Source organism: Sturnira hondurensis, unplaced genomic scaffold, assembly GCF_014824575.4.
Source record: "Sturnira hondurensis isolate 20B ecotype Veracruz unplaced genomic scaffold, ASM1482457v3 Scaffold0018728, whole genome shotgun sequence".
Taxonomy (NCBI): Eukaryota; Metazoa; Chordata; class Mammalia; order Chiroptera; family Phyllostomidae; genus Sturnira; species Sturnira hondurensis.
In genome coordinates, this window is record NW_028091359.1 from 5233973 (window position 1) to 5255623 (window position 21651).

The 21651-nt window shown below is 48.3% G+C and overlaps 1 protein-coding gene across 1 annotated transcript in view; it reads right to left on the reverse strand.

Moving 5' to 3' along the window:
- The window catches only part of MARCHF10 (membrane associated ring-CH-type finger 10), an 82522-nt gene that overhangs the window by 14652 nt on the left and 46219 nt on the right, over window positions 1–21651 (reverse strand). Inside the window, exons 5-8 of the mRNA XM_037070235.1 lie at window positions 17492–17644; window positions 10313–11714; window positions 5600–5766; window positions 3233–3342 (exon numbers count right to left, since the gene is read on the reverse strand). Of these exons, the coding sequence (XP_036926130.1) occupies window positions 3233–3342; window positions 5600–5766; window positions 10313–11714; window positions 17492–17644 (1832 nt within the window). The remainder of the gene's footprint in view (window positions 1–3232; window positions 3343–5599; window positions 5767–10312; window positions 11715–17491; window positions 17645–21651) is intronic.

Sequence of the window (21651 nt, forward strand, 5' to 3'; positions counted from 1 at the left end):
GGGCCTGGCTGGCCCACCTGAAGGTGCGCACATCACCTCCACCACCAGACAGAGAGGCCTCCCCAACGGGGGCCGAGCCCAAGTGGTGTCACATCTTCTAAATCTCTGTGTGACACAGCAGTTGCGTCAGCCTTGATCCACGGAGGGTTCCTGAACTCGTCTAGTCATGCTTCCTCAGCGTCTCAAGTTTAACTCAGACGTTTAGCAAACAGGCTCTGTTAAGTCCACAGTCAGAACCGCTGTAAGAGTGACCCCTCAAGTGCTTTCCGTGGGCAGACCAGTGCCAACCAGGGCCATCATCTCCCACCAGGGTAGGCCTGTCAATCTCGTCCCTACCTGTGATGATATGAAGGGTATTTTCAAAAGGCTTTGATGACCTGTCAAGTTCTCCCTGAAACTAATTTCAACTCTTTTCCGCAACCAAGGGGCGGACTTTCAGTGCTGGATATTTTCCATTTTCCTCACCAGATCCATGTTCCACGTTCTGGTCTGTGGCCTTGAGGCAAATCTCCACGTGCTGCCTCGGCCCCCTTGTCCTCTGGCTTCCCCTTGGGTTTGGCCCGAGGGAGGACATGACAGAGCAGGCGGTGGGAGGGGAGAGAGGCTGGGCTAATCATCCCCCTTGTTTGCTCTCTGCTGGGCGGTGGTGTGGCAGTGGCTGTTCCCCTCCTCTGAAGGTCACAGACTGTGAGTTGACTCTATCCCGGGGCCACAGCTTCCCTGATCCTGGTAACTGCCCCCGCCCTTGTCACTTCAGACCTCGGGGTAGTCACGTTGCAGGCTCAGATGCTTGGTCACTTCTTATTGATTTCTTTCACTGCCCACATTTTGTCCCTCAGCTCTCATTACTCACTCCTTGTGAATGGGCCATCGTCTCTTTCCTGCCCAGCCTCTGGCTGATGCAGTTACTTCCACGGTTCTTTGTAGAATGTGCGTGTAGCCGGCATCTCAGCTGGTAGGAGGCAGTGAGGCCCAGGATGTGGGTATGACCCCGTATCCGGTTGTCTGGATTTAGGGATGGGCTCTAGTCTGGTCCTGCTGCACTTAGCTTTCTCCCTGGAGTGAGGTTACATCCTGGTTGTTAGGTTACTTCCTGGGGTCTTTCCCCACGTCCAACCCTGAGAGGTGGGAATTGTCACCTCCCACTAACTAGAGGTGAGAGGACTGAGACCCATTTCCCCAAGGTCACACAACAACTTTTGGGAAGGCAATAGGACGTCAGTTCCGTCTTAGTCAAAGCTGTTGTGTTTTTCGGGGGGATGGGCTGCCTCTGGCTTCATGAGTGCAAACATTTTAGTGTAACCGGAAACCTTTGCTGTCAGCGAGCCGATGCTATAGACGCCACTGGAAACCAGCAGAGTGTGGTGTCAGGGAGGCAGCTTGGCAGAGGGAGGCGATGTGGAAATGCTTGGGCCGGGCGGCATTTTTTGCTGGACGAGGTGCACCCCGGGCTGCCCCGTGTCTGTGATGTCTGCAGACCATCCTGGCAGTCCTCCGGGTCTCCCAGCCTCGTCTGGACATGTCCTCAGGAAGCCTGACAGGCTCCGTTTCCTGGAATAATGGAATAATCCGTTCTTCGAGATGACCACATGGAAGCTAGTCCACACCCAGCAGGCACCCTGACCTCCGGCCCTCGGAGGGCCTGGTTTCTTTCAATGTTTTGACTCCAACCTCCTCAAGGTCCAAGAATGTGAGTTGCTTCTGTTTCCCATCTCAGATCTCAGCTCTCAGTGCCGGGGGAGGGGGGGGTTATGACTGAATGATTCAAGACCCTCGAAATGTATAGATGGACTCAAAACCCTGAGTTTATTTCTCAGGAAATTCTTTTTTCCCTCCCTCCCTTCCTCCCTTCCTCTTCCTGATGCCCATTCTCTGCAATGTGGCATTACGTCCATTGTATCAAACATATTAGTTGCACTGTTCAAATTCCTATTCTTAGTGATATTTCGCTCTTTTGTGCAGTGGCCTTCGGATTTAAAGAGGTAACTACAGAACTACCCAGACTCACACGCGCCACTCTGACTTAGCTGGGATACTTCCGAAAAAGGTCTGGATACAGGCCAGTGACCTGACAGCCAGAGTGACTCCTCTGACGGGCGACGTTTTAGTTGTTAACAATGATTTTATAGCTTTAAAATGATGTGCTTTGCAGTCGTGATTATTAATCTTTCTCTTCTAATCACAGTGTGGGGGAGGTCAGTCTTAAATTATAATAGTAATGTGGGCTATTTTTGTTTGATTAATATTTATTGATGCTTATGATGTGCAAAGCCCCTCTAGAGCCTTCCCAGCCGACCAGAATACAGTGTGAGCCACGAATGCAAGCCACACATGTAATCTGAAAATTTCAAGTAGCCACATTAAAGAAGTAAAAAAAAAAAAAAAAACTGGTAAAATTAATTTTAACCCTCTATTTTATTTAACCCCAATATATCCCAAATGTTATCATTTCAACATATAATTCATATAAATGTATTTGTGATATTTTACACTCTTTTTCCCTGAGTCTGAAGTTCGGTGTGTGTTTAATACATCTCAATTGGAAGTAGCCGCCGGTTCCTTAGTCACATGTGGCTTGCGGCTTCCATATTGTGCAGCGAGGCTCTAAACAGAGGTTGTTTGCCTGAGAGCTGGGTAATTAACTGTTACCCTGGGCAGAAATCCCCTCCCCTCCCAAGGTTAACTAACTCCCTCACTGTATTAGAATTGCAATCCGAATGCCCCGGAAGGGTTAACTCACTGGGTGTTAAAAAATACACAGTAGGTGCTTACTACATGTTTATTACCCTTGGGTTAAGCCCTATTGGTGCGGAGTTATCTGATTGATATATATCTATATCTATATACACACACACACAGAAAGAGGACCATTTCCTCGAAGACCCTACTCTTTTTATTTTCCTGTCCTTTTGCTGTTGAATTACTTCGGCAAATTTGGGTTCAGAGCTTGCCTGACTTTTCCTGTTTCTGTGTGTCTAGTCAGCTACTGCAGCTTCCTTTGTCCCTGACAGCAGCAGGAGCTCACGTCAGGGTGATCCAGACTTTGCAAGCCTCTGATGGTCCAATTTATTGTGGTAACAGCCCTCCTCAAAGAAGTGAGCGAAATGAACTCCCTGCTCCGCACCATGCTCAGGCCTTTTGTATTCCACACACTGGGGAGAGAGCTCCTTCTCACCTCGCACCTCTGGCCGAATTAGCCTGTGGAGGCAGAGCGGGTGGGCGTGCCTCTTACCCGGGATTGCTGGTGCTTCCGGTAGAAGTCGGTCAGGTTAAAATCATCCAGGTCGACCAGGAGGCCTTGCTTACACATCTCACAGGTCTTCACAGCGCCCAGGTCTGCTCCTTAAATTAAAGAATTCTTTGTTACCTATGACCCTGGGTCTTTCTTTGTTGACACTTTGGGTCTTTCGGTGTTGACATTCTGAGAGCCAACTTGGGTGTGTTATGAATTTGGAGTCTCGGTGACCTTTTTAAAGTCAGCCATCCTCCGTAGAAAACGACCTTGAATCTGAGATCGGAAAAATTTCCTTTGTAATCAGTTTCATTATTATACAAGCTCCATATAAGTGCAAGTCCCATGATTTTTAAATGGCAGGTCTTGCTTTCAGTTTCCATATAAACATACTGGTTCATAAAATCGGATTTGCTCTACAGAAGGTGAGAGCCTGTAACACAGGTGTTGGCAAAAAGAGTAAATATTGGGCCTGTGTTTTTGCTGTTTTTTTTTCCTTGCAGACCTAACATAGGTCCAAGGAAATAAATTAGTGAGTACCAAATGGATGACAGAAGCTATCCCCAATCTGTGGCTTAAACTCTGCCTTTACTCCCACACAGGTGACTTCCCACCTGAGAAAAGGAGGGAGCCACGGGCCATGTGTGGGAACTACCACAGCAGTATGTGGGGCCAGCGCTGGGCCCTGGCTCCGCCACATTCGGGAAAAGAAACACGAGAAGGCTTCCTTTTTTGTGTTTTGTTATTGTTGTTGTTGTTAGAAATCGTGCTCTCTAAATCAGCATTTTTGCTCCGTTTGCCCACTCCCAGTGCAGAAGTGGAGGAGGCAGACCTGTGGCTGTTCTGTCTAGGCAGAAGTTCTGCCACGCGTCTTCCCCCCGGTGTGGTGGCGGCATTTTGGCTAACGACGTGCCAGCATTCATTTTGCGCATTAGAGAATGCAGGACAAATTCGTTATCTGCACTTGGGTGGTAAAGGTGGGGTTTGTGCTGTTCTAGAGCTTGTCCCCATGGGGAATATAGAGAAATAGTAGTACAGAATTTCAAAGGACAGGGATGAACAGTAATCCCTTATCTGCATTTTGTTCCCTTGTTGTTGTTGTTGTTTTTAAAGCATCAATCTGTGATGCTGTAGGCTACTGATGTCCTGTGTATCTTACAGTCTAATCCCGCTCAACAGGCCCTCCCAGCATTGGCATTTATAAGCATTGAGTGGGACCTTCATCGTCTATTTCATGAGCAATTTTTTCTGTGCTAGATATTTAATTGGCCTAAATTTATGGTAGGAGAAAACATTGCATGGCAGTCATTAGCAGCTGAAACCTGCTTGTTTCTTTGCTCTCTGAAGGACCGAGGCCTTTGCCTGCTCTGTGGAGACGCATTTGAGCAGCGTGGGCAGTGGTTTTTGATTGCGCATGTGTGATCATCCCACATGTCCATTTCTCTGAATAAATGGCGTTCTGTGCTTGTTGAGCAGGCACAGACGTACCCCACGGGGACAGGAGACCTCTTAGGTCTCTAAGGCTGTCTGGAAGGATGGTCACCAAGGAAGAGAAAGTAGAAGGGAAGAGAAGTAGGATCTGGCTAGGGGGTTAAAAGTTTTGGACAGGTGTGTCTGAAAGACATGGAAGCTATTTTCTAATCAAGTTAACCTTTGTATTGGTTTTCTACGTCTTTTTGTGCAAGTGGCTCTTCTTCCTAAAACCGTGTTTTAAAGAAACCTCCCGTTCTCTGCCAAGAAAACTACAGCCCACCTACTGGTGTGGCTGTATTTCGATTATGACCTCCCCAGGGACTTGGGGCTCCATACCCAGTTCCAAGATCTGCTGAAGACAGAGTTGACAAAACCAGCACGTGGAAATCACTTTGTCTAATATTGTTCTAGAAAATTCAGCCAGTACTCTTTTTCTACCCTTACTGCAAAAAGCCAGCTTTGCTCAGTTTCTTCAGTGACCACTCCCTCCCCACATCAATAAAAGGAACCGAACTATTTTGGCCAGGTGTCTGCTAGCTGGCTGGGTGGCCATGCGCTTGCTGAGGTTCCACTGCTGACCTCCTGGGAGGCAATCTTAGCAACTCTGCTTAGGCCTCAGGCAGGGGTCAAGTTCAGTAGCATATACTGCAGGATTCTTCTGTCAGACTTGAAAAGAATTTCGTTGCCCTCCCATGATTTAAAGGCAGCACTTAGTCCCACTGCCACCATCGGGGCTGTGAGCAGCAGTGCTGGCTTGGCGGCCACCACTTCCCTCCGCTCCTGCCGGGCGGAGGTGAGGGAGCTGCTGTCAGGGCTCTGAGTCCCACACGGAGGTGCCTCCTGTTAACTCCATGTCCCCGCACGCTTGCCCCTCGCTCTTCCTTTCCCACCTACCTGATGTTATTTTCACTTTCAGCCACTTTTTCAGGCACTCGTGATGAACAAATTGCAGGCTTCCCACGCAGCCGCAAGGCTCCAGGAGGGGGTTGGTTGGGGAACCCCCTGTCATCTGACAAATGCGACACAAGTCTCCCTCCTCCTCAGAGTCCTCCTCCAGGAGACTAAACGGAAAACAAGCCCTCATGACCAGGAGTCCGCATGTTTGCAGTTTCCGCAAATACCAGTTCCCAGGGCGTGGACAGGGGGAAGGGAGAGGGAGCAACCCCCCACTCCTGGCCACAGGGTCCCAGGTCTCCACTGCTCCCTCTGATCCTGCTGAAGATTTACGTCAGGCACCCCTGCAGGAAGGGATACAGGTGAGCTGACCAGGAGAACCAGCATGCTGCCACGCATCTGGAGGTGTGGGACAGGGCTGCTGAGGGGAACTGCGGAGAAGGCGGGAGCTCCTCTTCCTGCCATGGCCGCTGGGAGGACGTTGGCTGTGTAGTTGTTGGTGAGGGCATGGGATCGGTGGTCAGGGGGCCTGGGTTTGAGGCTTGTCTCTACCGCTTGTGAGTTTGGTGACTTTGGACATGGGACTTAAGAGTCCCACTTATCTGCTTTATTGTTGGCAAAGCCAGGGTGATAATGATACGCCCGCTGTCTACATCATGGGTCACAGGCAGACTGGACACAAGGATGATGGTGAACCTGTTCTGCAAACTGTAAAGTGCATTCAGTGTCTGGCAAAGTATTTGCACAGAGAGGCCACTCGATAGATGTTGGGTGGGATGAATGACGAATGGATAAACCTGGACACAAGCTCACCATGACACTCGCTGACAATTTTTGCTGATGTCCCAGAATTGGATAGAGATGAAGTGAAAATGTAAGCAAATATATCTGTGTCTAATTAATGGCGAATGAAGAATAGCTGTCTGATGCTCATGTAGGGAAATCTTTGAGGAGCCTGAGGTTATTTTTTTGTTGTTGTTCTTTAGAATTTTCATGGGCCTGGGGACTGTCTGGTTGAGGAAAGGAAACTATTAGAGACTAAAATCAAAGGGGAGGAAGAAATGGACAGAGCTCTATATTGCTCTGGATGTAGAAGTGTATGTTCAGTTTCTTAAGAGACCCTCCCTAGGAAGGGAAAGTTCAGTGACAAAGAACAGAATTAGAGTTTTCCATTATGGATGCAAAGGAAAGGACAGATGTACCATGTTTGTCAAAGAGAGACTCAGTATGTCCAAGATGTTATGTCTCCCCAGAATAATCTACAGATTCAGTGCAATTCCAGTGAAAAACCTACAGGCTGGTTCTTAAACGTAGTCAAGGGCCTTTAAAGAACAAAGCGAAGAGGGAGGCTGTGTACCAACAGTTATCAGAACTTAAAAGGCTGCAGACATCAAGACCGTGTGCTATTGGGTTGGGGAAAAACAAAAGAGGACCAACAGGACAGAACAGGGAGCCCTGAAACAGTCACACACTTACACGCATGTGCCTGGACAGAGGCAGTCTGTTGGTCAGCTGGGACAGACTCTGGGACAGCTGGTATTCGTGACATGTCCCTCACACCACATCTGACATGTCACTTCATGATTAAGTCCCAAATTCTTTTCATGGTAAGTTCTGAGTGTGCAAAATAAAACTGTAGAACTTTTAGAAGAAAATAGGAAGCATAATGACCCCATGTTTGGGAAGGATTTCTTAAGACGACAGGATACAAAAGAAGATGGATACATTTGATTACATTCAAATTAAGAATTTATTTTCAGTAAAAGACATCAAGATAGTGAAAAGACAAGCTACAAATTTCAAAAAGATACTTCTAAGATGTACCTGGCCAAAGGATTAGAATACTAAGCAGAATATGTAAAAAACTTCTAAAATAAAATAAATGTATTCTAAAAGAAAAATGGACAAAGACATAAATATGTATTTACAGAAGAGGAAACACAAATGGTCATTTAACATTCCTAAGAGAACATAAAAAGCCTAAGATCATTGACAGTCATGAAAATGTAAATTGAAGCTACAATATCATTTTAATCCCATTAAACTGGCAAAAATTTGAAAAGCCAATCAATACGAGTGCTGGCAAGGACGGACAATAGCATACATTACTGGTGAGACAGTAAGTTGATATTATTTAGTAGGGTGGAAGGTGTATTACAAGCCAACCCAACAGGGCCACTCCTAGAAAAATAATGCCTCAGAGGACTCTTCCATGTGCACCAGGAGACATTTATAAGAATGTTCATACAGAGCTGTTTGCAGAAAACAGCAAAGAACCCAAGTGTCTCAAGAATGGCTGGATTGTGGTTTATTCATATAATGGAATACTCTGTAATGGAGAAAACGAAAGACTTAAAGCCAACCATGTCAACAAGAATGCATCTCACTAGTGATGTAAGGGGATCAGGTAAGTCACAGAAGAATCGAGGTCACATTTCACAGAAGAATAGGCCTTCGAAAATAGTGACATTTCTACAGAATTCAGAATTATGCACAGCATGTTGTTTAGGAGTACATATATTCATATGGTAAAACCACAGGGCAAAAAAATTAACTTCCAATAACAACAAAATAAAAAGCAAAGAAGGATAAGTGCAATGCGTGAATGGTTTCCTGGGAGGGGAGGGAGGGGCCGAGGGAGGGAGGTGCAGAAAGGTGGGTGAGGGCTCCCAGCTCCAGCCATGGCCTGTGAGCTGCAAGGTAGACACAGGGGTGTCTGGGTTTGGTTTTGCTTCTAATTGTCTGGAAGGTACACGTGTTATATACTTATTTGTATGTATTAAAGTAACTAACCAAGGGGAAAATTTTAAAGAGCATTAAGTGGCATTGAGAAATGGGCTTGAAATATTAAAGTAAGACATATTATAAAATATGAACCAATGTTTACTCGTAATTGCATTTATATGCAAAGATAAAAGACTGGAAACAGTTCTAACAGTGCTTATCTCTGGATTATAGGGTTACAGGTAATTTTTCTTTTAGGTTTATATTTTGAAATATTTCCTGTAATGGATCTTTTTGAAATGAGAAAAGCGTAAGATTTATTATGTACAGAAAAAAAGAGTGTCTGATAGGCAAAGTACACAAATAATAGCCTTTTAATGTACTACTGGCCCTAGAAGCAGGTGCATTTGCAAAAGGAATCATTTTTCGCCCAAAGGCATCACTTGGGGCCGTGGAAGTTCAGACTTCGGACAAGTGGGCGTGAAGCTGCATTTGAGGGTGGGGCAGGTTGGGTGGGTGTGAGGCTTTTGGGAGCTCATCCCTGGGCTGGCCTAGTCGCTTGTCCCTAGTCGCTTGTTCAGTGTGGGAAAGCAAAGGCGCCACTAGTTAGAAACTTGCTTCACTCCTGCAGGTGGATAAAAGACACATGGGGGTACGTATGCATCGTATGTTCTATGATTTCCTTCTTTTTTTGCATGTCTAATTCATTGCTGTGGAACTTTCCCACTCACGAGTAAATATCAATAGGATAATTAGTGGTCCAGATGAGCCACACATACAGGGCTGGAATACGAAGTCTCAATTTCTGGATCTGTGAGCCAAGATAAAGGCATGGTAACACCTACCATGAGTGAAATGGTAGCATCTTGACATGGTGCTTACTGAGAGGTTTAAAAATCTTAGATCTGAGAGTTGTAAGATATCCCAATAGCAGCTCACAAGAAAGGAATAATCAAAGAAAAGGGTCATTAAGAACAGATCTATTTGTCTCTCGTGCATGAGAAAGAGTACCTAAAATGGAAGCAGTGGTCACCCCAGAGCAGCCCTTCAGGGAACTGGGTAACTATGGTAACCATTGGGGACCAGCCTTTTACTTTGGAAGATTTGAATTCTAGAAGAGTTGGTTGGATTTGTGCAAAGTCCCGTGAGGGAGAGCTGGTGAACTTCAAGTGCTGAAAGGCTCCTTTGGGGGAGACAGCAACCTTTTTGTAAAAGTCTTGGATCCTAATTGCCAGAAAGAAATGCTAGCCCTGTGGAGCAGTCAGAAACCTTATGACTAGCAAACTTGCCTTTTATTTATTTATTTATTTATTTATTTATTTATTTATTTATTTATTTATTTATCTTTAGAGGGGAAGGAGAGAGGGAGAGAAACATCAATTCATGGTTGCCTTTTGTGCATCCCCTGCTGGGGGCTGGCCTGTAGGGAACGGGCCTGCAACCCAGGCATGTGCCCTGACTGGGAATCCAACCGTGATCCTCTGGTTTGCAGGCCTGTGCTCAATCCAATGAGCTACACCAGCTAGGGCCAAACTCATCTTTCTTAAAATTATGGTATTCCAGGGACAAAACACTTAGGGACTACTAAAGAAACTGAACTGGAATGTCGAGCTTTTCTTCATACATGCATATATTTTAAAAGCAACAAAATGGACAACACTCTCCATATAAGTAGTCATTATAAGGCCAAGGAAGGGCCTACCTATTATTTCAAGTTCCCTCTAATAGCCCTGGCTGGTGTGGCTCTATGGATTGAGCGCTGGCCTGTGAACCAAAAGGCCACAGGTTCAATTCCCAGTCAGGGCACATGCCTGGGTTGCAGGCCAATGTTTCTCCCCCTCTCTTTCTCCCTCCCTTCCACTCTCTCTAAAAATAAATACACAAAATATTAAAAATAAAATCCCCTCTAATAAAAGCATTGCTTATTTCAGCATTGAAAAAATGGAATAAAAATATATGTATTTACATATCATCAGAAAAATTTCTCACCTTTCTTGAAATTTCTTGAGTTTTTCGGGGTCAGCCTTTATTTCAGTGGCTGCCTTCTCATCTGTGAGACCAGAGACGGCCCCTCCGTTCCCACCACCATTCTGATTTGGGAAATTAGATGCTGCAAAGAGAGCGAGAGGTGTGTTCTCTTGCAGGGACCCACGCACACGCAAGTGGCCTTGTAAGCTCCTCCTTGATGCAGAGGAGCTGGAAGTCTCCACCAGCAACAGGCTCCTTTGAGGATTTAGTAAGAGATCTCTGTACAACGGGGCCCCCTGAGACTGGCTTGTGCAGGCACTAGCTTCTGCTCCCCCGACATCAAATTCACGTGCACCATTTGCTGGACAGTAACTGTGGTGTTCAGGACCGGTGAATGTATTCCTATTTCTAATGGGGGATAGTGGTTGACAAGCATTAAGCCTGGAGGCCCCCTCTGAGGGTGAACTGTGAACTAAAGTGGATGTCACCGACAAGTCTACTGGAACGTCGTCTGTCAGGGCAGAATGCGTTAATGATCCAGGAGTGTTATGAGATAAACTCATTGGTGATCTTGGTCTACCAGAAAGAAAGTAATCAAGAGGAGTGCTAGAATTGTTTAAATAGGTTTGCCATTCTCTCTCGTAAGTATGGGTGCCAGGCCTGTCTTCCGCAGAGGTGCAATCACCAAATGCATCTTCAGCACTGAGACCATCTGCTAGATTAGGGTCAAGTGTGGGGTCCCGTGAACGAAAGGTCTTGTCCGCGTTTTCACTGTCACCACTGTCATTCTCTGTCGCAGACCCCCCATTAGGCAGCCTGGGGTCTTGGGGCATCCTTTGCCCGACAGGAGCCTGCTCTCTCACTGGCTCCATTACATTGCTTATCCTTACTGAGCCATGATTGGACTTACTTTTTCTTACAGAATTAGCCCTGCAATTTTCAGGATTTTCTTCAAAATTTTTATTTTTGGCCAGAGGTGCTGATGTGCCGAGAAACTGACCTCTCTTACGATGGGAAGGAGAATGGGGTGCACGCATACTGGCCAACAAACGCTCTTCCTCCACGTGGGTCTCCTCCTCAGTGTCATCACTCTCTCCTCCACAGCTCGATGACAAAACAGAATAAAAATCTTCATCTCTGAACCTAAATGGCGCCCATCTCGACTCTCCCATGGTGGTGGTGAAGGGTGGTGGCCCCGAGGACTCGCTCGACACCTGTCTGTTTGTTCCTGGGAAGGCCTGCGATGGGGCCGGCTGCGGCTCCTTCTGGGAAAGAGCACGCCGGTCCTCTTTTCTGGCTCTCTCAGAGGTGTTCTTGGTCATGGTCATTGGCTGTGAGGGTGGGACTAAGTTCCTTCTCTCTCGCATTGGCCTCTTCAGCTTAGCGTTGCTTGTCCACATCTCACCCTGTCGTTGAACTGGATCTGCATGGAGAAAAGACAAGGTTATCATTCTACTACAGGTGCTCACAGATGAAAGACCTCTAACACCAAGGGTGAGAGCCCCTTAAGGCCGCAAACAAGACTTAGAGAGGAAAATACATGGGGTCAGAATGGCTGGGGTGGGGCACGAGACTTCTGGCCGCCAGCCCTGGCTTCATTTTACTGCTTCAGAGTTCTCCTTTGCATGTTGGTGGGGCTCAGGCTGGCTTCTGGAGAAACGGGGTGACCTTGAGGCTACTGATGCTTTCTATAGAAGTTTCAGTCAGACTGTCCAGCTCCAGGTCAGTCAGGGCCGGTGGTGGGTAAATCTCTCACGTGGTGACTCTTGTTGGAGCATTTGATGGAGAGGAAAGCCAGCCTGAGTCCAGGAATGACTTCTGCAAAGCCCCCCAGTGCTTCGTCACCCCAATTCACTCAGCGTGCATCGGTGACCCTCCTGCTTCCCACACAGCTTTACAAAAATCTTAAGAAAGCTACAGTTTGCCTTGGCAGATCAGGAGGAAGACTAGAAGTTGGTGCCCAATTAAACAGATGATCTGTGATTACATTTACTACTTAGTGCAAACAAAAATCATAAGGCTCTCATGACATCATTATGTCCTCTTTGTCACTAGCCCCTAGCCAACTTGTAACCTCCGGCTGCAATACAGTCCCACCCCACTGTGCCCTGAATCTCGAGTGTGAGGAGCTGTGGAGAGGGGGAAAGGGACCATGTGGGAAGGAATTTCTACTGGTAAAATCATTCGGTTAAAAGTTGCCTTATAAAGATAATGACTGGGCCTTTTATCGAGGGCTCATCCTGAACGGGTCAGGCAGCACGCCGTTCCCTGTCCACGTCCAGGCCCACAGTGCTGTGATCAGGTACTGCAATCACACTGCATTGTAACTGAGGGCACCAAGGTGTGGGGAGGTTATGTAACCTGCCCAAGATCGTGTTTCTAGTAAGTGATGGAGTGAACATTCGAACTCAAGCCTACCTGAGACACGGTTTGTGTTCTTAACCACCACCCTGTGTTATACTTCAGAAACTGGCTGGGCTTCCTGGTGAAAATGAGAATCTGTTTTATTCGTTGTTGCCTGTGTGTGTTGTGAGGTTCTGTTACCATCTGACGTGCAGAGGACACTGAAAGGACATGTCTGACCCCATTTACCTTTGTGTCCCGCCCCCCCACCCCCCCGCCCCCAGGATCTGACGAGGCCCCGCTCTCCTTGTCATTCAGTTTCTAAAGCAGCTCACAGTGCTCAGTGCAGAGTGGACAGGGCTCCTCGGATTCAGGAAGGCTGTGTGATAACAGCTCGGGCAGGTGAGAGGTAAATCCTCCGGGCACATTCGGCTCAGCCAAGAGCCAAGTCAATACTGACTCACTGTAATTGAGGGCTCCCGGGGGAGTGCCAGCTCGGGTCTCCAGCGTCCTGATGCTCCATAAGCCTCTTTTACTGTGAGCTGCAGGGGACACTCAGCAACGCAGTGCAAATCTTTACTCATCGGCTCTTCTAGAAATAATTTGTGCTGTGTGCCAGGCCCCTCACGGGCTTTGCAAACCCCATCAGAGACACACCAGCAATGCCAGGACGCCCTGAGCACCTGGCTGTGAGGAGCCATGCCCAGGAAGGCCGGGCTGCATGCACGAACCCAGATCTTCTGGTTGCTGCCTGAACACACGGATCNAAGCCTACCTGAGACACGGTTTGTGTTCTTAATCACCACCCTGTGTTATACGTCAGAAACTGGCTGGGCTTCCTGGTGAAAATGAGAATCCGTTTTATTCGTTGTTGCCTGTGTGTGTTGTGAGGTTCTGTTACCATCTGACGTGCAGAGGACACTGAAAGGACATGTCTGACCCCATTTACCTTTGTGTCCCATCCCGCCCCGCTCCCAGGATCTGACGAGGCCCCGCTCTCCTTGTCATTCAGTTTCTAAAGCAGCTCACAGTGCTCAGTGCAGAGTGGACAGGGCTCCTCGGATTCAGGAAGGCTGTGTGATAACAGCTCGGGCAGGTGAGAGGTAAATCCTCCGGGCACATTCGGCTCAGCCAAGAGCCAAGTCAATACTGACTCACTGTAATTGAGGGCTCCCGGGGGAGTGCCAGCTCGGGTCTCCAGCGTCCTGATGCTCCATAAGCCTCTTTTACTGTGAGCTGCAGGGGACACTCAGCAACGCAGTGCAAATCTTTACTCATCGGCTCTTCTAGAAATAATTTGTGCTGTGTGCCAGGCCCCTCACGGGCTTTGCAAACCCCATCAGAGACACACCAGCAATGCCAGGACGCCCTGAGCACCTGGCTGTGAGGAGCCATGCCCAGGAAGGCCGGGCTGCATGCACGAACCCAGATCTTCTGGTTGCTGCCTGAACACACGGATCCTGGGATGGTGGGAGCCTGCTCCGCCCAGGGCCAGCTTCATTCAGGCTTTGGGAGACACCTAATGGGCAAAGAGTCAGCTAGGGCAGCTTCTGAGAAACAGAAACTGGGAACTCCACAGGAACCATCAGCTTATTTCACGGAAGCCACCAAGCTGTCACCTGGTGACACCGGCCTCTGGGGCAGGAGTCACAGGCTAAGTGCTGCACTGCAGCTCCTGTGGTGACGAAACACCCCAGGAAACACATCTCCACCCTTCCTTGTCACCACACTGCCTTCCTCTTTAAAAATCCCATCAGCGCTTCCCTGGTGCGCGCGAGCGTGTTTCCCCTTAAGGTGGCAGACTGTGCCATTCTATATTTATGCTATTTTAACCCTATTTCGTGTGTCTATCAAATAGGGAGCAGATTTCCTAGCTCTAGGCCTGGGAATAAACACCCAGTTTGGCATGCCAGGGCTGCGCTATTCATAGAGCAGCCCCGCAGACGCTGCCGGGGCCTCTCGGAGGCCCCGCATGGGCTCCAGCTGTGAATGGAGGGCCTGCCACGTCCAGGAGTTCAACTCGGAACAACCGAATGTTCTAGGTGCAGCAGGAGGAGACCAGGAAAAGCATCCGTCTACCCCGAGACTGTGTCTTTGGCCTAGGCCTCTTCAGGTGCTTGGCTAGCAGTTTCCTACATTCTGATGTCATATAATTTTTGTCTCCTCTGGTTTTAAAAGTAATCGCTATTCATCGTAGAACGTTTGGAAAGTACAGAAGAGGATGAAGGAGGAATGAAAACCACCCAAAATCCAAACCTCAGATGACCACTGAGTTTTGGAGCTCAGGGGTGGATTGCAAACTGTTTTCACCTGGCGGCTGTGCTTTGGCTCAGATTTGAACATGGAGTTAACACCTTTAGGTGGAGTGCGTGCGCGCTGGGCTACCCCGGGCTCCGCAGCCCTTTTTTGGGTCTCTCCTGCTGCACCTACCTCTTCCCTGGTGGCATCGGGGACTCTCTTAGCTAGAAATATTGCTTTTTAAAAAAAAAAGTTGGGATATTTGGGTATATACAAACTATGTTCTGCTTTCTTTCCCTAAAACTTTTATTGTGAGCAATATCTCCTGCCATTAATTATTAAGAACATGATGTTAATCATGGTACAAGGCTGCCTTATAGAAATGTGTCATAACTTCTTTAACTCTTCCCCTATCATTGGGTATTTAGATCACTTCGAGGTTTTTGCTGCTACAAATTACATTATGATGAAAGTTCGCTCATCCATCTTTGACTACCTGTCAAATTTTCTTAGAATAGGTTCAGAGGAAAGTGGAATGTCAAAAAGTACAAACTTCTAAAGACCTTTGACACGTGGCCAAGTTCCAGTTTGTACCCAGTTACCCGGCAGGGAGGGGGTGAAAGCACCTCCCACAGCTGTGTTTGGGGGCGTGGCCTAGCACCTGGCCCAGCAGTGCCCAGGGAATGCGAATTAGTGGTTTCACGCCTAGTACTGAGTATTATTTTAAAAACCTTAGCCAATTTGGTAAGCTAAACTTTCCTCATGTAAATTTACATTTATTACTTGGTGAGGTTGAATTTTTCCCCCCAAATGTTTATTAGCTACCTGTATTCTGTGAAATTGTCTGCTATGGCTCTTCGCCATATTTCTATTAGGTGTTCATGTTTTTCCTATTTATTTGTAAGATGTTTATATGTATTACCTTTCTGTCACATCTGCTTCAAGACTGATACAATTCAAAGATCTGGCTCCTGCTCCAATTTATGCAAACTACTGTAGAACGTGAGGAAAAGAACTAAAGGAGATTAGTGAGGAACCAATTAGGGGAAGATAAGGAGCCCTGGACATAACCGAAAAGTGGGACAGATTCTCAACGAATCCCTCAGGGTGATGGAAGGTGTCNATTCTGTGAAATTGTCTGCTATGGCTCTTCACCATTTTTCTATTAGGTGTTCATGTTTTTCCTATTTATTTGTAAGAGTTTTCTATGTATTACCTTTCTGTCACATCTGCTTCAAGACTGATACAATTCAAAGATCTGGCTCCTGCTCCAATTTATGCAAACTACTGTAGAACGTGAGGAAAAGAACTAAAGGAGATTAGTGAGGAACCAATTAGGGGAAGATAAGGAGCCCTGGACATAACCGAAAAGTGGGACAGATTCTCAACGAATCCCTCAGGGTGATGGAAGGTGTCTTCTCCGTGCAGGTGGAGGGTTGTATGAGCCTCGTGGGCCCAGGAACGTTTTGTGCACAGGGAACCTCACTTTCTAAATAATATTCGAGAGCTCGTCGAGGGCTGTTGGGGAAGGGGCAGGAAAGAAACTAACAGTGGTTCATTGCCCACTACAGTCAGGTGCTGGTCAGCATATTATTTCCTTTAGTCATTACAGCAATGCGATGAGATACGTTTTCTGACCCTTATCAAGGGAACAGTAGTCCAGAGTGGCTATTTGGCCGCCCACGGCTCCACCTCTAGGAGGAAGAGCTGGATTAGAGGTGAGATCGGCCCTTCCCAGCAGGAGGCAGTAGACCGCGGGGTCCTGAGGATGTCTAGTCGCTACAGGTTCACAGGTGCTCCAACTGCACCTGAGTCCAAGCCACCGAGATGGTGTTCTGTTCTGTATTTCCGTGTGTCCACCGCAGTGTATGCCATGTTTTAAAATACAGGCTACTGTTACCCTGTTCGGTGGGTGGCAGGCAAGTGGGATGCTCAGTGGTCCCCCGGAGGGGAAGGACAGGCCCACAGCAAGGCTGGCTGTCACCTGTGGCTTTCCCTGAGTCCCAGCAGAGGCTCCTTAGGGCCTGTCCTTCCTCCGGCACAGGCGAGGGCAACGAGGTTCACAGAGCAGTGTGGCTTGGGCCTTCGGAGGAATGCTCAGGATTGAAAGAGGTGGTGTCTACCACACCAGCATTTCAGAATAAAGTGTATATTCACGTTGATGTTTCTGACACATTAAGATTTTGATGCCTGGGTCAGAGGGGAGAACATTTCCGTGGGAGGCGAGTAGTCTGATGCGCACAGATGATCCGGGAGTGGGGTGGGAGCGGCGGCCCAGTGAGACACTCACTCCTGGAGCTGCAGACTGTTCCTCCACCCCCACCCCACCCCCACAGGACCCCAACCCCAGCCCCCAGCCGCCAGATGCCTTCTCTGGAAGCCTGATGGCAGTCATCCACTCAAAACTATGCACAACCATGTTTAAGCAGTAATGACAGAAAGAAAAACTCAACTCCCCCCTGCCTGCCTTTCCCCACCAACCTGTCTTGGAGAAGGAAACTGGAGCCAATGGTTTGCTTATTTAACCTGGGTTTCACTTCATCAGTGTCTGAAAACCCTATGGAATTCATCAGGTCACTTCTCTCCGGGGATCAGGACTCATGGGCTAGGGGGTCTTACCTGCTCCCCGGAGGGCCGGCGCCTTCACGGGCAGCTGTGATTTCTGTCTGCTTCTGTCCCCAGGTGCTCCTGGGCTCTGCAGGTCTGGGCTGACCGTCAGTCTCCCCAGGTTTGGCCTCCTCCTCTTTGATAAAATCTGTGGTGACTGGGCCGCTGAAAGGTGCAAATGAATTTTCAATAATAAATTTTTTGCAGGCAAACATGCCCCATATAAAGAATGCTCATAGGGCCGGCAGTAGGGAAGGCAGCCCAGAGAATGGAGCCTCGCAATCAGAGAGGAGTTGGATTTGAAGCCTGGGTCCCTACCGGGGTAGCCACGTGGGCGTGGGCAAATCGCTTCACTTCTTGAAGCCTCACTTTCTCCACCTGTTCCATGGATTTACTACCCACTTCCCATGCATGAGCACCTGGGACACCTGCAATGCCTTTTCTTTTGCTAAGAAGTTTCTAGCTTCCAGTTCATTGGTGTTGGAATAGGCCTGTTGGTAACACTGTCAAGAGCCTTCTACAGTTGGGGCACACAAAGGCCCTGCTCCTTCCGTGCCATCCAAGTCTGAATCACAGCCTGCTTTGTACCTGCACGTCCATGTCCTCGGGTTGTTTATCGGCAGCCAACATGGCCTTCCAGAGGGTCCTGAGCACCTGGGGACCACACCCCTTTCTTCCTGCCTCTGCTCTACTTCTGGATGTGCAGGGACGGCACACGCACAGGAAGACAACAGCTGGGGTGCTAAGGTGGACTGAGTGCCCAATGAACACGTATCTTTTTAATTCACATCTTGAACTAGGCTGCTAATTGGTATGAATAATCTCATGGTCCTTCTCCACAGGTTTTAAGCATCAGTGCATGTGAGTTTGGGAGAGTTTTGGTATTTTCCATGCACCTCCACAAGTCCTGGGTTCACAAGCAGTTAAAATTGTTGACTATCTGGACCGGATCCTTCCAAGAGAATTTTCCTGGCTCACCCCCTTTCGGACAGTTCAGAAAATACACACAGAGGCACCAGGGCAGGAAACCTGGAAGGATCCTTGAGCCGTGTGAGAGGGAGCGGCGACCTTCCCTGGCTCGGCAGACAACTGGGTTTACGTTCCAGCGTGTGAGCTGTGGTTGCATGGATACTTGTCATCCAGACTGAGGAAGGGAATGGAGTTCTCCTTGGCAGCCATGAAGCCTAGTTTAATACGATGATTAGATGCCATCTACTTTTCCCGACTGGCCCCAGCAGGGGAAGGCAGTGGTTCTTTGTCTCAAGGCAGAGAAGGTCAGGTTCCACAGGGAACTTACTAGAAAAGAGAGAAGCTGCTGGTGGTGTTGGTTCCAGTTTAGGGCAAGTTGGTGGAGCTTGGAGAGTCTCTGGCATGAGCAGAAAGGAGAGAATTCTCCAGAAGATGAGACTAGATTCTTTGGAGGGTGGTGATTTGACACAATTTCAGTGACCAAGAGGAGAGGGAGAGGAGGAGGGTGACAAAGAGGGACCGGGGACTTTACAGGAAGGGACCCACCACGGAAAATGGTGGAGGTGCTTCCTCATACCACCTCCCCCCACCCCTCGCCCCCCACTCTCAGAACTCAACAGCTGCCTCCTGTCTTTCACCTGATTGACAGGGTTTGAGGAAGCAGCAGGATTCTCACTGACTGAGGAAGAAACCGAGGAAGGACCAGGGAAGGGGCAGGCTCGGGGCTCAGGCCAAGCCCAGTGCGTGTTTGAGACCAGCCCTGAGGTCCTGGTCACAAGCGTTTTACTCTGATTCCCAGCAGCCTATTCACATTTCCTTCTCAGCCAGGGCAGCTGAGCATCACTGTGCCCACAGCCCCCCATTCCCCGTCCCACCCCCATCCCCTCACACCCTCAGGGGTGGCGACCCTTGCCCTCAGGGGGACTGCCAGCCGGCAGGTCCACCAAGGTATCCTCCCAACTTTACTTCCGTCAAGTCTGCTCTGACTGCTTTGGCGAGAACTCGCTGGGTTCCGTGGCCTTTAGCGTTTAAACATTCTAACATTGCCTCAGGTGTGTGTCTTCTCTCTCTGGACTGTGAGGTCCGTCAGGATGGGGCCCCTGCCTTCAGCCAGCCTGTGTGTTACCTCGAACTCCCTGTTAGGACAAATAAACCTCGCCTAGCAGGGTTGGCAGGGCTGGAGGAGGCACACCGAGCTGAACTATGGGGATTTCCAAAAGTGGGACAAGTGTTTTCTTGTGCAAAACACCCACGATGGCTTAAAGCAACAGGTTATTTAGTTTTCTTCTTCAAAAAAGTGCTTCCCCCCTCCCCCAAAGAATCAGTTCTCTTAAATGATTTCCATTGCCAGGTCTCTTCTAATCAAATCATCAGCAAACTAAAGTAATAAAGCCGAATGATGGGAGACGGTTTTAGCTGGTCTAGCAGCGAAGAAATTACTGCTGGTAGTTCAGGCAGGAGCCTCTGACCTTTGGCCATTTGAATCTCGGTATCTGCAACTAAACCATGGGAATACTCTTGTTGAGTTAGTGTGAGGTTTGGCAATAATATATGTCAATGGTCTAACTCAGTGTCTGCTGCCTATTAGCTACTAAAAATGGTAGCTGCTGCTTCTACCATAAATAGTGATTATAATCCCAGTGACAATGAGAAATCTGAGGTCACTCCCAGGAGAGACCTGCACTGGACCAGAAACTGCTCGCCATGCCAGTTCCATGGGTTGAGAATAACTTCTTCCAAAAGCCTTCGTTCCTGACTCTCTCCCTCAATCCTTTTACAAAATCCAAAAGGCAAATAGCAACTCTCTTTTTATTATAATTTGTTCGACAAACACCTGTCTCTCTTTGCTATGCGGTAATTTGAAGGTTCACAAAGATGAGTAAGACATTTTGGTCATGCCCTTAAAGCTTATGATCTAATTTGCCGGCACCACAGATTTCTTCCCTGTGGAACCGTTTAGGTTTCATGGAAAGCAAACTCTGATGAAATGTTGCTTCTCCAGCTGCAGTTGCAGGCACAGGTGACCGAGATTGCCTAGTTCGTATGTACCTGGGTGCCAGATGCTAATCACCTCACCCTCTCCCCGAACTGAACCAAAATCAGAACTTCGGGGCCCTTCTGGGGATGTCCCTCACCACGGCATGGTTCATGCATCAATCCGAGGAAGATGGAGTGGTAACTACACTGCAAAATGAAATACAGCTCCCTCTTCAGGTAGCAGGACAGGCCTCGCAGAGAAGGAAGGGGGTTGTGTTCAGGAGCTTCGTCACCAGGCAACTGGACATCCTGACCTTTGCCAGTGAACTTTGGGAAGACTATGGTTGGCTTTAGACCATGGGAACCCCGAACTTCGTTGTGGGGTCTGAGCGAGACGGAGTCTCCGACAGCTATCGAGATAAAACCTGTCTTGCCTCAGTTCTCTTGACAATGTACCTGTTGACAGAATAGCTCTCAATTTCACCAGGAAAAGAAATACAGGTAGAAATCTCACATCCGCATGAGCCCCTGACCGCCAGAAACAAGGCCTGTCGCACCTGATCATTGCTCAGTGCCTCACCTCACTTGTCACAACACAGTTCTTGACAGGGAAGGTGGAAAAGAGTGAGAAGGCGACAAATACTGTTCTTGAACCTTTACCCCTTCCCCTCTCTACCTTGATGCTGATGCCTGGTGCCTAGGAGGTGCCAAGATTATGTCTGAGAGATGCCTTTTAAAAAATTTTATTGCTTCCTTTAGATGGTGGGAAGAATTACGGCTTAATTACCAGCGTTGGTGTTGCCGCGGTGTAATAGGCAGCTTTCTATACAGTCACAAATAACAGGCCGCGTCGATCTGCCTGTTTGAGTGCGCTGGAGATGTGTGTTGTCTCACACACCCAGAGGAGATCTTCATTAAAGCTTAATTATGTGCCATAAATATGTTTTATTTTGGAACCCAGGAGGTAGGATTTTTGATTTGGGGAAATGCAGTGTCTAATAAGTAGGCAGAAAAGGGAACATAAACAGCAACTGAGCCCTTTAATTTGTCCCTCCTCAGTGTGGTTCTGAACCGGTTTTCAGTTCCAGCGTGGGTTTTCCAAAAGCCCAGCCCCGGCGCCCCGTCCCAGGGCCGCCGCGGGTGCCCACGAGCCCATAGCCCAGGGGCGGATCAGACACAGAGCCCGGCGGGTTTGCAAGTCCCAAGTGTGCCAGACGCAGGAGTGA